This window comes from Saccostrea cucullata, unplaced genomic scaffold, assembly GCF_032062105.1.
Source record: "Saccostrea cucullata isolate Sc308-1 unplaced genomic scaffold, CSIRO_AGI_Scuc_v1 ctg1729, whole genome shotgun sequence".
Lineage (NCBI taxonomy): Eukaryota > Metazoa > Mollusca > Bivalvia > Ostreida > Ostreidae > Saccostrea > Saccostrea cuccullata.
Window position 1 is genome coordinate 52,728 of NW_026940911.1, and position 15,334 is coordinate 68,061.

Here is a 15,334-nt window from a genome sequence, read left to right on the forward strand (position 1 = left end):
TTGGGCCAAGGATACCCTGTGACAAATTTGACAATGATTGGCAAAGAGGTTCTTGAGTTATGGCCCATATTCTAAAAAGTTAACGCACACCGCACACCGCACGACGCACACCGCACAAATGGCCATAGCATTAGCTCTTTGAGCCTTTGGCTCAGAAGAGCTAAAAACAAAAAAACAAAACAAAACAAAACAACAACAACAAAGGAAGAACAAATCCTCCAATGGGTCAAAGTAAATTCGCTGAACTGAGGAGAGTCATTACACAGGCACCAAACTCGCCTGAATTTTTGATCCCCTAGTATATTATATTAAAGAGTATACTAGGGGGTAAAAAAATCAAGCGAGTTTGGTGCCTGTGAGCCATTACCTTCTTAAAATAATCTGTCATTTCTCATTTCTCAATGAAATGTAAAAAGGTAAATTATTGTTTATATTATAGAAGTTATTTGTCAAAGTAAAAAAAAAAGGATAATTTTAGCGATTCAGTGAAAGTGTCACCATTGGGAAACAAATGGCTGTTTGCGTGGTATATATCGGTATTTAGTCTGACCGCTTCCTACAGTACTACACGAAAATATATTCCCGTCTGTAATGGCAACCAATCAAGCAGACTCGAGTCGGCGAAAAGAGGTACGTAGACTGATTGATGTTCCAGGACTGGAGTGGAAACAGAATGACGTCATTGTATGTCCATCCTCAGAAATCACAGGTCAAGAGAAACAACACGTTTTATTTTTTGGAGGAGATGTGCAGGTAAGCTGAGTGGGTATGCTAAGGCTCGAATTTTCTAGAGAAATGTTACTTTAAAATAAATTTTAAAAAATGAATAAAAAGGCGTAACAAGATGTAAAACTGATCGTTGGTTTCAATGATGCACTAGCGCGGAACTGGGGAAGTTTCTGGGAGGGGTGGTCTTCTCCTTGTCAACGGTACGGGGTTACAATTTATAGGCTGGCATCACAGGAGTCGGCAATTTTGTCAATAAGTAGAAAATAAATGGTAAACAGGCGTAAATCCTACCAATGAGCTTCGCGAGCGTAGCTCGCTACGCTCGCGAAGCTCACTGGTAGGATTTTTTATGCCTGTTTACCATTTATTTTCTATTTATTGATAAAATTGCCGACTCCTATGCTGGCATGATGTAAAATGCGGAGTATGTCAAGTCTCCAAAATGGAGTTTCATATATTAAAGGTGAATTGGCGGAGCCAGTTGAGTAAGGTGGTGTAGGGGGTGGAGCCAGTTGAGTCAGGTGGTGTAAGGGATGGAGCCAGTTGAGTCGGGTGATAGGATAGAGCCAGTTGAGTCAGGTGGTGTAAGGGGTGGAGCCAGTTGAGTCAGGTGATAGGATAGAGCCAGTTGAGTCAGGTGGTGTAAGGGGTGGAGCCAGTTGAGTCAGGTGGTGTAAGAGGTGAAGCCAGTTGATCGAGTCAGGTGTTGTGAGGGGTGGAGCCAGTTGAGTTAGGTGGTGCAAGGGGTGACCGTGGGGAATTTTGTTTAAATTTCAGCTCTTGCTTACTTAAAACCTAGCTTTCAACACAATATTTATTTTTATGAGAACTAGTACAGTATCATATTTATCCAAACAATTTAAAATCATACTCTTTGCTCCATTGTTTTGTGTTAACAAAAAAAGAGCAATATTATGCAAACTTAAAAATTTTTTTTGGGTAAATCAATGCATGTATAAAAAATGTTTACTATAAAATGTTACTGATATTCACAGTAATTTGTTTTGCAGGCAAAATACAAGTATGCTATGTATCTAAATAATTTTGAAAATGTGTCTGTTTGATACTTTTTACAACTGAATTCTGAATTTAAATGTTTGTTCAATTCTTTCAAATACTAAAGTAATTCAGTAAACATTTTAACCCCCCCCCCCCACCCCACACACATATACACAAAGGGTAAAATAAATGTACAAGTGTAGTTATAAACCTGATTTAGATCTTGTAATGTACCAAATATGATTATACATTTGTGTACTCTAAATACAGTTGTGGCCACGATTTTTATTTCTATCATCAGCGGTCAGAAAGTAAGTCTTTAATCTAGAAATAGTGGTAGGAATTTTATAAAACAAGAGGCCCACGGGCCTTATAGGTCACCTGAGCATTCTGCAACAACTTTCCAGTTATTGAATTTGATTCATGTTTTAAGCCAGATGCTATATGGCATTCACAATTTTGAAAGAGGCACCATTGATCATCATAGAAATACACTTAGCAGTTGCTTAGGTTGGTTTATTGATTTAAATATGCCCAATAATAAGTTCATAGGATCTTCATGAACGTTTCATGAACATTTCATGAATAAAATGCATGAAAAATTCAAGGAAATTCATGAATTATTCATAATCACCTCGCAAGGGTACTGATACCCATACGCAAGGTAGGGGGAAAAAATGCATTCCAACTGATCTGTAATATTCAGCAATAATCAGTAATGCCCCTAACACTGTGAAATAAACCCCTGACCCTAGGTCCACACATTGCACAAATTTTAAAAAGGCACCGTTAAAATTGTTTATCAAAAAATAAATAAATGTTTTATAAATACAAGGGAGCAGATTTCAAACAATTAATTCATTTTCAGTATATAAGTAGAGGCCCACCCCCCCCCCACACCCTGGGGCCGTGAAATTCAAAATTTTGCAAGATTAGGGCCCTTGCTCACCATAACTATTTAGGTAGTTCATCTGCTTCATACCCAGTGACAGAGAAGAAAATATTTCAAAGATATAATGTATATTCACTATATAATCAATAGAGCCCCCCCCCCCCCCCCCCCCAAACCCCTGACCCTGGGACCATAAAATTCACAGTTTTGGTAGAGGCACTCTTGCTCATCATAACTATGTACTTAGTTAGTTTATTTAATACCTAGGAGCAGAGAAGAAGATTTAAAAAAATTCATGTATTTTTACTATATAATCAATAGAGCCCCGCCCTAACACCAGAACCCCTGACCCTGGGACCATAAAATTCACAATTTTGGTAGAGGCACTCTTGCTCATCTTAACTATGCACTTTGTTAGTTTATTTAATATCTAGGAGCAGAGAAGAAGATTTTCAAAGAATTCATGTATTTTTACTATATAATCTATAAACCCCCCCCCCCCCCCAACACCAGAAGCCTTGACCCAGGGACCATAAAATTATTCACAATTTTGGTAGAGGCACTCTTGCTCATCATAACAATTCAATTAGTTAGTTTATATAATAACGAGGAGCATAGAAGAAGATTTTTTCAAAGAAATCGTGTATTTTCACTATACAATCAATAGAGCCCCCCCCCTAACACCAGAACTCTTTAGGGCCATAAAATTCACAATTTTGATAGAGGCACTCATGCTCATCATAACTATGCACTTAGTTAATTTATTTATAAATATCTAGGAGCAGAGAAGAAGATTTTCAAAGAATTCATGTATTTTTACTATATAATCTATAAACCCCTACCAGAACCCCTGACCCTGGGACCATAAAATTCACAATTTTGTTAGAGGCACTCTTGCTCATCATAACTATGCACTTAGTTAGTTTATTTGATACCCAGGGGCAGAGAAGAAGATTTTCAAAGAAATCATGTATTTTCACTGTATATAATCAATAGAGCCCCACCCTAACACCAGAACCCCTGACCCTGGGGCCATAAAATTCACAATTTTGGTAGAAGCACTCTTGCTCATCATAACTAACTACTTAGTTGGTTTATTTAATACCCAGGAGCAGAGAAGAAGATTTTCAATGAAATAATGCATTATCACTACCTACTTAAAGCCCTGCCCTAGCACTAAAACCCCTGACCCCAGGGCCATGAATTTCACAATTTTGGTAGAGGACTCAATGCTGATTACAATCATGCAAACAGTTTGACTGCTTGATGTCAAGGAGTAAAGAAGAAGATTTTTAAAGATTGCATTAATTGTAGTGGTTTTGGCCCCACCCCTCAGGCCCCAGGGGGGCAGGGATGAAATTCACAATTTTTGTTCCTCTTCACCCATAGATGCTTTGTGCCAAATTTGGTTGAAATTGGTTCAGTGGTTGCAGAGAAGAAGCTGAAAATGTTCAAAAGTTTACGAACGACGTACGACGTACAACGTACGACGAACGACGACGGACGAAAACAGATAGCAATAGGTCACCTGAGTTTACTCAGGTGACCTAATAAATATACATGTTGATAATATTTTATACTTTTAGACATATCCAGAAGACATGGCGTCCAGCAGAAATCAAGAGTACTTGGAATACAATTTGGAGAACACAGCACGGATTCTTGCACGTCGATTTCCCGATAGCGTCATTTTCATTGTCAAACCATCCAAAATGATTTTTTATACATTTAGCATTTATAAGAATTTCTTAAGTTTCACCGAAGACGGAATTCCGTACATTGGTAATCATCCAGAAAGTAAAAGTGGAATAGAAGGTTTGACTCATCTTGTTCATCTTTATCACAATGCAATGCGTCAAATGACGCAGGATCATTCCCTTCCTAGCAATTCTCCTCCAATTTCATTGGTTGGATTCAGCAAAGGTTGTGTGGTGTTGAATCAAATAATGTTTGAAATGTTTTCTTGTGCAAAAATTGAGGACATCAAGGTGAAGGACATTGTAGACAGACTAACCTCTGTTTATTGGTTGGATAGTGGTCACGTGGGTGAAAGGGACGCGTGGTTAACAGATGACGCAGTTTTATCAGCAATGGTACACAAAGGTCTTCAAATCTATGCACATGTAACGCCTTATCAAGTGCGCGATTCTCTTAGGAAATGGATTGGCAAAGAGGAAAAAAAGTTTGTGGAGAAAATAAAAAAATTAAATGGGAATATTACGGAAGGCAGACATTTTTTTGATGAGCCTGGAAGTATTGAGAATCATTTTAAGATACTTAAAGTGTTTTAATGTCACCAATACTTAAAAAGAAAATTTATCACATTCTGTATGTATAATTATTGAGATATGAAATTAGAATTTAGTTGTAAGTTAATTAAATGTAAATTTAAAGGAACTGTTACTTTTTAATATGATGTACATCTGTTTTGAATTAATATAAGATTGATATAAATGTAATTGATCACAGAACAGTTTTCCTTAACACTGAGCAATAATACCGAAAAAATGTCAAAGGCATGATCATATAGATCTAAAAAAGAAAAAATGTACAGTGTACATGATGTATATAAGATCTTCCATGGTTGTGGTTCTATAGATATTTTTTTCTCCAATGAGCTGTACGATTTTATCCCTTTTGGAATAAAAGAACACCAGTGTGAATAAAATCATATCCCAACCACAAATCACGAGTTTCTTTTCATCGCGTTTTACAAATAGTTATTTCATGTTTAGCTGCAGAACTGTAAGTCTTACCTTTCAAAGGTTTCAAAAGGCCATTTGTGGTTACGGACATCGAAATTAGGAACTTTTAAATCGACATTCTAAAACTATAATATACAGGACTGTTTCGGACCGTTGAGGGGTAAATAAATATCAATTATATGATTAAAGTATATGATTAATTATCGGATTACTTTCTAAATGCAAGGGAAAGCAACTTCTCAACGGTCCAAAAGTCCCTTAGATTATGAGTTTGGAATGTCAGTTTAGGAAATGTAATAGTTAAATCTAAGGTTTATTACATGTATGTGATACCTTATTTAGCTGGGGAAAGCATAAACATCCCGAGAGAGCTACAAATAAGCGGCGGCAAAAATCGAAGGTTTTTAAAACGCTTGTATCTGTATATCTACTTTATCTGTTCGATTTTTTTTCAAGCTACAGTTCTGCAGCTCGCTATGCATTATTTTATCATGTATATGTAAATCTACAATAAGTCACTGTATACGGAAACCAGTGTGATGTCATAACCATAATCAGACTACTCCTCCAGGTACTGTGTAAACAGATGAAGGGGTAAATTTATTTTCTCAACTCTACAATAAATCTGTACCTAAATTCTTTTGCCAATATTCACTCTATGCCATAACCAGCTTCAATCACCTTCTCAGTTGTGTCAAGTTATGTTTCAGACAAAGGGCTGATTAAGATTTTTTTTATCAAAGGGCAAAGTCCCCATCTCAATAAATCCGAGAATAATAATTATATTGTAAATTTCAAATGTAGAATCTAATACAGTAGATTTTAAAAATACTATTAGTGCTTTTATTCATTTGAAAAGTCGAAGGATTCTTTAAAACGTTTCAGCTCAGATTTTTTTAATTTCCAATCCTGTAGCCTAGTTTAAAGAGATATATTTGTTTGATATAAAAACCCACCAGGAACAATTTAAAACATTTATTACAGTACATGTAAATTTATTCTGCTTATTCAATAAGGACTCCGGTACTGGATACTGACAAAAAAAAGAGGCCTGAGTGATTTTTTTTTATTAGAGGGAAAAATGCAAAAGCAAGCACTTGTTTAAACAGAAAGCAATAATAAGGCTTAGCCTTCACATTCCTTTTCCCTGGAGTAATCAACACAAAACAATAATAAGTTCAAAGGTCACTATTTCTCCTGCTCCACTGTTTAACAGTGCTGTGATTGGTTGTCTTCCTTACAGGCTGAATTACCTCCCTTTTTCGATTTGACTGACTGGTCTTTAATCTGTATCATGCATGCAATAAGTGGATGATCTGTGGGTGCGGTGGTAAACAGACTTCCCACATAAGCATGTGTCCCCCACAGATGATGAGAGATAACTTTACAGCACCCAAGGTCTTCTATCTCAAAGCCTAGTTTTCTGTATCTTTCATCGGTTTCAAAGAATGTGGAGTTTGTATGTTCACTAAGATACTACAAATGCAAAGCATGAAATGAGTTAAAAACTTCATTTCATCAATAAAATACATGAGAATAGTAAGGAACATTCATGCAGTAACTGAAGGACTGCCTTATAAGAAAATTCAAAAGACACAAACAAGGATGTGATCAAGAGTCCAAACAGCTGGCTTCAAAATCAGCTCCAAAGAGTGTGACAAACTTACCGGTTTCCCACAGGAAGGATCAATAAAATCAGCCCAGAATCCACAATTGGTTAATGCCTCACAAATGTCACTAGCTCCTTTAATGAACTGAAAATAAGGAAACAAATTCCGAACTCATTTCATAGTTAGAGAAGCAAATGGAATTTAAATGATTAAGTATGCATGTCTCTAAATGATTTAAGATATCCCTGAAAAGTTCAAAACATTATGAAGCACGCAAATGTTTATGTCTATAACATATGATATCTATCAATAATTCTGAACAGAGAATTATGTACGTGTGTGTGTTCGTCAGTCACTTATTATAGATAACAATTTTTATCAGAAGTTATTCATTCCCTAAATAACAAAGCCTACCCCCCCCCCCCAAAAAAAATCAAGCTGAGTCACTTTAATTGACTACCTTCAAAATTCACTCAATGAATATCAATAAACTCCCATCAAACCTCCAGAAAAAATCTTTTGATAACACAATGGGCTATAGCCTCACAAAGATAGAGTGGATCAGAAATGGTTAACTACGAGGGTCTGTCTGTCTGTGACTTACAGCGGCTAACAACAATTCCCTCTCCTCCTCCACCCCCTCGCTCCACCCACTCATGTCATGTGACGTCCTGTGGCTTATTGTTATCACGGTAAGGGTGTCTCTGGAGAGGTTCCGGCTTGGGAATAATTCCTGGATATCTGTGTCAATCGAAGGAATCCAATAGTAAGTAAAACAGTCCAACAGTAACACAAATGATACATGTAAAGATATCAGATAAATCGGATTTGACATCAGACACATTCTTTACTTTACCCAGTCTGAGGATCTGTAGATATAGTTTACTTACCCCATCTGAAGGATCTGTAGACATGGTTGACTTACCCTGTTTGAGGATCTGTGGACATGGTTGACTTACCTTGTCTGGGATCTGTGGTCATGGTTGACTTACCCTGTCTGAGGATCTGTGGACATGGTTGACTTACCTTGTCTGGGATCTGTGGTCATGGTTGACTTACCCTGTCTGAGGATCTGTGGACATGGTTGACTTACCTTGTCTGGGATCTGTGGTCATGGTTGACTTATCTTGTCTGAGGATCTGTGGACATGGTTGACTTACCCTGTTTGAGGATCTGTAGACATGGTTGACTTACCCTGTTTGAAGATCTGTGGACATGGTTGACTTACCTTGTCTGGGATCTGTGGTCATGGTTGACTTACCTTGTCTGAGGATCTGTGGTCATGGTTGACTTATCTTGTCTGAGGATTTGTGGACATGGTTGACTTACCCTGTTTGAGGATCTGTGGACATGGTTGACTTACCCTGTCTGAGGATCTGTGGACATGGTTGACTTACCTTGTCTGGGATTTGTGAACATGGTTGATTTACCTCATCTGAAGATTTGTGGACACGGTTGACTTACACTTTTTGAGGATCTGTGGTCATGGTTGGCTTACCCTGTTTGAGGATCTGTGGTCATGGTTGACTTACCCTGTTGGAGGATCTGTGGTCATGGTTGACTTACCTTGTCTGGGATCTGTGGTCATGGTTGACTTACCCCATCTAAGGATCTGTGGACATGGTTGACTTACCTCGTCTAAGAATTTGTGGACACGGTTGAGCAACACATTCCAGCATCTCCATAGGACTGTTATCTGCTTCACTTAAAAATTCTTCATCATACTACAACAAAAGAAGAAATTTCTTCTTCTATTGTCAATTTGATTTGAGTGTAATTGCAACATGTCCAAGTTTGAGATACTGCAACAATCAATCACAGATACGTGTGCATGGTGTGAAGGGTTTATGATGTGAGAAAATCTATCTGATGAGTGTGAAAATCCTCACAAAAGTGTACATACCTCCTCCATTTGACTGATTATCTGTTCCATCACTTCTGAATGCCTCTCTTCGGGGAGGTGATTTTTTAAGAGTTCCTGTGGGCAGCTGCTGGGACTGAGGGGGGTGGGGCGGACTTTGGGCTTACTAACATTTACCCCAATCTTCCCCGGCAGGGGGAATCGTTTGTCCCCAGGTCCAAACACTCCTAAGTTCTTTGTATGTTTTTCTATATAAAAAAAAACTTAAGAGTGTAAAATTCAAAAATGTTTTGAAAACTATAAAAATGAAAATTAATTACAATAGATATAACATTTCATTTGAGATCATAAACTTTCCCCACATAATGGAAATTTAAGTGACAGCACTGGATTAAGAACTTGACTTACATTATTAAAACATTACTTTATAACTTTCAATTTTAGATGATAATTACCTGGGTCAATGTCTTCAATTTCGATGTTTGGTAGTTTGTCGTATGAAGAAAAGTTTCGGAAATGTTGAACAGCAGCCCTGAAGTTAGGAAGGTAGGCCGTCACTCTACCAGGCGAGGTGAACAACTGTAAATATATGGGAAATTAACTGTGAATACAGAAGGTACGCCGTCACTCCACCAGGCGAAGTGAACAACTGAAAATATACGGGGAAATTAACTGTAAATACAGAAGGTAGGCCGTCACTCTACCAGGCGAGGTGAACAACTGTAAATATACAGGAAATTAACTGTGAATACAGAAGGTACGTCGTCACTCTACCAGGCGAAGTGAACAACTGAAAATATACGGGGAAATTAACTGTAAATACAGAAGGTAGGCCGTCACTCTACCAGGCGAGGTGAACAACTGAAAATATACGGGAGATTAACTGTAAATACAGAAGGTTGGCCGTCACTCTACCAGGTGAGGTGAACAACTGTAAATATACGGGAAATTAATTTCAGGCTCTTTTGAGAATTGTATATTAAGGAAAGAAACTTATAGCTACCCAAGTTATACTGTATAACCTGGGTTGGGGCAGTTTACACTTTATAAAATGTGATACAAAATCAAATGATCAGTTTTTTTCATATCACATGTAATTGGAAATAAATGTAGGACTATGGGTTCCCCAAACAGTCAATCCGGGTGGGTAATATACAATCATTATGTATTGAACTTGTAAAGTACATAGGGTCCATATACAATGACATAGCCCCTACAGTTGTAAAGTTATCTACCACCCTGTTGATTAACTTATTAATCTTAATCATAATACATGCTCTCACCAATTCTATCAGTATGACAAATTTTCAGAATTGATTATTCTACAAATTTTCAGAATTCTATATAAATACCCTGGTCGCCATTATGGCTAGGAAGATCCCTTTTCTGTTACTGCCTCTGATCCACCTGAAATGAATTTTTCAAATTATAGAAAAGAAATTTAAGGTTACTCAAAGACTTATATCTTTGAAATTAACATAATTGTATACTGTATGGTACAAAATTGGTATATAAGTGATCAGCAAAATATATGTTATTTAAATGATTTAATTTGTAAATTTAACTGTTTCCAGGTTAGTTTAGTTGTTTGACCAGTTCCAAACTGAAAATTGATACAGCAGTGATATGAATATAGGACAGCATTATTTCAAACATTAGATAACAATGTATATTTTATATAGAAAGTATCATATTGATTACTACAGGTATTTTTTTTATAAATTAAATTATAATTTAAAATAAAATTCTTAATATTGACAGCATTTGTCAAGGTTTAGATATCAAAAAATTAGCAAGGAAATATAGAGGAAATTTCTTCATCTGATCTCTTTATTGACTTTGGTGATGTGATGAATCAATTATGTCAACAGGTCTGGTACAATCACTAGATTTAGCTACGTAGCTTGATTTACCTACTTAGCTTATTTACCTACCTGAGGTAGCTTTTAGCTACCAAATCAATTTATTTCTATAAAAAAGCATTTTTCTCTGGGTGTGCAGAAAATCTCATTTTAATGCAGTCATCATTTTCAACTTTGAACTCATCTGAAAACAATTCATGAACAAGAGGCCCAGGGGCCACAGCGCTCACCTGAGCACATCGGGCTTGAATTTATCCCCCCCCTCCAGGCGTTCATCATTTGAACAAATTAGAATCTACACTACCTGAGGATGATTCCATATAAATATCACTAATCATAGCTTTGAAGTACTTGAAAAGAAGATTCTAAAAAGTTTCCCTATATATCCCTATGTAAAACTTGGGTCGGCCATTTTGGCCCCACCCTAGCCCCGGGGGTCATGATTTGAACAAACTTGAATCTACACTACCTGAGGATGATTCCACATGAGTTTCATCTTTCCTGGCCCAGTGGTTCTCGAGAAGAAGATTTTTAAAGCTTTTTCCTATATATTCCTATGTAAAACAAGGGTCGGCCATTTTGGCCCCACCCTAGCCCCGGGGGTCATGATTTGAACAAACTTGAATCTACACTACCTGAGGATGATTCCACATGAGTTTCATTTCCTGGCCCAGTGGTTCTCGAGAAGAAGATTTTTAAAGATTTTTCTAATATATTCCTATGTAAAACAAGGGTCGGCCATTTTGGCCCCACCCTTGCCCCGGGGGTCATGATTTGAACAAACTTGAATCTACACTACCTGAGGATGATTCCACATGAGTTTCATCTTTCCTGGCCTAGTGGTTCTGGAGAAGAAGATTTTTAAAGATTTTTCTAATATATTCCTATGTAAAACTTGGGTCGGCCATTTTGGCCCCACCCTTGCCCCGGGGGTCATGATTTGAACAAACTTGAATCTACACTACCTGAGGATGATTCCACATGAGTTTCATCTTTCCTGGCCCAGTGGTTCTCTAGAAGAAGATTTTTAAAGATTTTTCCTATATATTCCTATGTAAATCTTGGGTCGGCCATTTTGGCCCCACCCTTGCCCCGGGGGTCATGATATGAACAAACTTGAATCTACACTACCTGAGGATGATTCCACATGAGTTTCATCTTTCCTGGCCCAGTGGTTCTCGAGAAGAAGATTTTTAAAGATTTTTCCTATATATTCCTATGTAAAACTTGGTTGGCCATTTTGGCCCCACCCTTGCCCCGGGGGTCATGATATGAACAAACTTGAATCTACACTACCTGAGGATGATTCCACATGAGTTTCATCTTTCCTGGCCCAGTGGTTCTTGAGAAGAAGATTTTTAAAGATTTTTCCTATATATTCCTATGTAAAACTTGGGTCGGCCATTTTGGCCCCACCCTTGCCCCAGGGGTCATGATATGAACAAACTTGAATCTACACTACCTGAGGATGATTCCACATGAGTTTCATCTTTCCTGGCCCAGCGGTTCTGGAGAAGAAGATTTTTTAAAAATGCCATTAATTTTTAACAAATTCATGATTATCTCCCCTTGGAAAAGGGTGCGACCCTTCATTTGAACAAACTTGAATCCCCTTCACCCAAGGATACTCTGTGCCAAGTTTGGTTGAAATTGGCCCAGTGGTTCTTGAGGAGAAGATGAAAATGTGAAAAGTTTACAACGACGACAACAACAACGACAATGACAACGACAGACGACGGACAAATTTTGATCAGAAAAGCTCACTTGAGCCTTCTGCTCAGGTGAGCTAAAAAATCACTCTTGAAGAAATGTCTTTTTCTGCGCAACTGCAATCAAAGTTCTGAAAGTTTTGGGGCTATGTATGACAGTTAATAGAACAGTTACTTCTTGAATGAAATGACAAAGAAGTCCAGTTCCGGTTAACATGATAATACATTATTCAGCACAATGTGAAGTAATCATACTCCGCCATGCCTCACCCCATGCAAGAGAGAGGACAGTTAACCAAACAATGGCATTACATGTTTTGCTCTAAATTGTCCAAATGCAGCAATGTATAAACTATCTCTGCTTTGGATTGTTTTTTTAAAACCTCCCTAGTATAAATATTAATAGTCAATTAATTGCGATTTTTTGTCTCTGTTTAATAAAAAAGAGAAATTTTGAAAAGTTGCATTAAAATAGCTAAATAAAGCTACCTTAGGTAGGTAAATAAAGCTAGGTAGGTAATTCTACCTATGTAGCTATAAATCTAGTGATTGTACTGGACCTGAGGCCTGTTCAGCAGAGCGAACATTCGCGAGGGCTCGCCAAAATTCCTAATACATCCAATAGAAATGTTCAAGAGCGCTTGTGAACATTCGCTCTGCTGAATAGGCCTCAATATACTAATATCAATGCACTCATGATACATTCAACATGTTCAAGATATATTCAGGTCCAGTACAATCACTAGATTTAGCTACGTAGGTAGAATTACCTACGTAGCTTTATTTACCTACCTCAGGTAGCTTTATTTAGCTATTTCAAGGTAAGTTTTCAAAAGTTTTCCATTTATTAAAAAGAGACAAAAAGTCGCAATTAAATGACTATTGATATTTTTAATTGGGAGGCTTTAAAAAACAATTCAAAGCAGAGATAGTTTATACATTGCTGCGTTTGGACAATTTAGAGCAAAACATGTAATTCCATTGTTTGGTTATCTGACCATATTGTGAGGTGCGGTGAGGCATGACTGAGTATGATTACTTCACATTGTGCTAGATAATTACCGACCTATTATCGTGTTAACCGGAACTGGACTTCTTTGTCATTTCATTCAAGGAGTAAATGTTCTAACTGTTATACATAGCCCCAAAACTTTCAGAACTTTGATTGCAATTGCGCAGAAAAAGATATTTTTTCAAGAGGGATTTTTTCATGAGTTGTTTTCAGATGAGTTCAAAGTTGAAAATGATCACTGCATCAAAATGATATTGTCTGCACACCCTGAGAAAAATGCTTTTTAATAGAAATAGATCAATTTGGTAGCTAAATAAAGCTACCTCAGGTAGGTAAATAAAGCTATGTAGGTAAATCAAGCTACGTAGCTAAATCTAGTGTTTGTACCAGACCTGATATTGAGGGGTTACTGTCGTATCGCCCTAAAACCTGAATGCACCATGCATGAGCGCCCCAAAAATTTTTACCGGCGCCCAAGTACAAATATGAGCGCCCCAAATATTAATAACGAGCGCCCCAAACGTATTTCACGAACGCCCCAAATTAGCATTTCGAGCGCCCCAAATAATTTGGTCACAGATACACATGCAGGTGCTCGTCTAAATATCAATTTGTTTACTTTTCCTTCTTCAAAGAAATCTGGTGAAATATTCTTTTAAATTATCAAGTTTTATTCGTGTAATTAAAGGTAATAGTACAGTCATTTGTATTACAGTCAGAGCACGACCGTAATCCCAAATAAAAGGAGAACCCCCCCCCCCCCCCATATTTTATCAAATACCGGCTATATGAAGTGATTTGAATTAATTTGGCGATAAAGCATGATAATATTGGGGGGGGAAATAAAACATTTTAAATAAAGTCTTACAAATTGTGATAGTTGCTTGACCAAATCTGCGTCATGAAGTCTTTGAAATACAGTATTTTTTTCCTTTGCGGAAATGCAGATAAGTGCCTAAAATGCGTTTATGTGTAATTTATTTTTGTAATTAATTTCTAGATGTATTCATTTTAATTTACACGCATGGTCCGTCTGTGCATGTTTGTTATATAATTCACATGGAAAGGTGGTATAAGTCGTCGAAGGACCAGAATTACAGTGTATGTTTGTTGAACTGGGTATCTGAAATTATGATTACTGTGTATACACAGACTACAAATCCCAATGATCTAGTGGGTGTGTTCCCCGAATGGCTACTGGAATAAAACAACAAGTAATTATCACACTCAATTAAGGGGCCCTCTAAGGGGTACAGGTAGACTTACCTGTGTTTACCTGGATAAGCAATATTTTGTAAATCAGATATATTCATTCAATTATATTTTAATTCAGAGGGTTTTCTATTTTCCGAAATATACTGAATAAAAATATATATAAATATAAGTAGATAAAATTAAGATTTAAGAAAAGTGATATTTTTATTGTACCTTTAATTTAATTTTTTCCCCAAATTATTAATATTATTGATTGAGAACTTAAAAATTATTATCCCTTTTTGTGCTACATTTTCAAACTCTTTTAGATAAATTAACACAAGTGGTTTTTTTTTAAATAATATACCGGTAGATATATATGTATGATAAATAAAGTGTTTCTATAAAGTTTTGTTTAATTTATTTTATTTATCTATCATTTTGAATTATCAAAACATATTCTATTAAATAATCATAAAATCCAGATGAATTTTATGAACTTCCCCATACCGAAAAAAGTTATAACTAAGTTATAACTAAAGTATAACTTAGTTATACCTAGCCTGTGAGGTACAAAAAAGTTATAACTAAAATGTAACTTTTTTGGACTTTGTCATTTTCATGTATAACTAAAATGTAACTTTTTGGACTTAGCCATTTTCATGTGTAACTAAAACATAACTTTTCTGGACTTTGTCATTTTCATGTATAACTAAAATGTAACTTTTTGGACTTAGCCATTTTCATGTATAACTAAAACA

At 36.6% G+C, this 15,334-nt stretch overlaps 2 protein-coding genes across 5 annotated transcripts; one reads left to right on the plus strand and one right to left on the minus strand.

Moving 5' to 3' along the window:
• The first annotated feature begins 562 nt into the window (after positions 1-562).
• Positions 563-5,370, plus strand: LOC134256647 (mitochondrial protein C2orf69 homolog). Its single transcript, XM_062739333.1, has 2 exons — positions 563-753; positions 4,207-5,370. Exons 1-2 carry the CDS (start codon positions 592-594, stop codon positions 4,909-4,911), a joined length of 867 nt encoding a protein of 288 aa, XP_062595317.1. The 5' UTR covers positions 563-591; the 3' UTR covers positions 4,912-5,370.
• Positions 5,371-6,286: 916 nt separating this feature from the next.
• On the minus strand, positions 6,287-10,203 carry LOC134256646 (cobalamin trafficking protein CblD-like). Of its 4 annotated transcripts, none has more exons than XM_062739332.1 (8): positions 10,149-10,203; positions 9,252-9,375; positions 8,839-9,044; positions 8,603-8,659; positions 7,861-7,894; positions 7,540-7,676; positions 6,993-7,079; positions 6,287-6,801 (listed from the first exon to the last, which is right to left on the minus strand). In XM_062739332.1, the coding sequence occupies exons 1-8, from the start codon at positions 10,158-10,160 to the stop codon at positions 6,535-6,537; spliced, it is 924 nt and encodes a 307-aa protein (XP_062595316.1). In that variant the 5' UTR covers positions 10,161-10,203; the 3' UTR covers positions 6,287-6,534. The 4 variants fall into 4 exon arrangements, with proteins under 4 accessions (XP_062595316.1, XP_062595314.1, XP_062595315.1 ...); XM_062739330.1 differs by lacking the exon at positions 7,861-7,894 and adding an exon at positions 7,928-7,961; XM_062739331.1 differs by lacking the exon at positions 7,861-7,894 and adding an exon at positions 8,535-8,568.
• Positions 10,204-15,334: the final 5,131 nt, after the last annotated feature.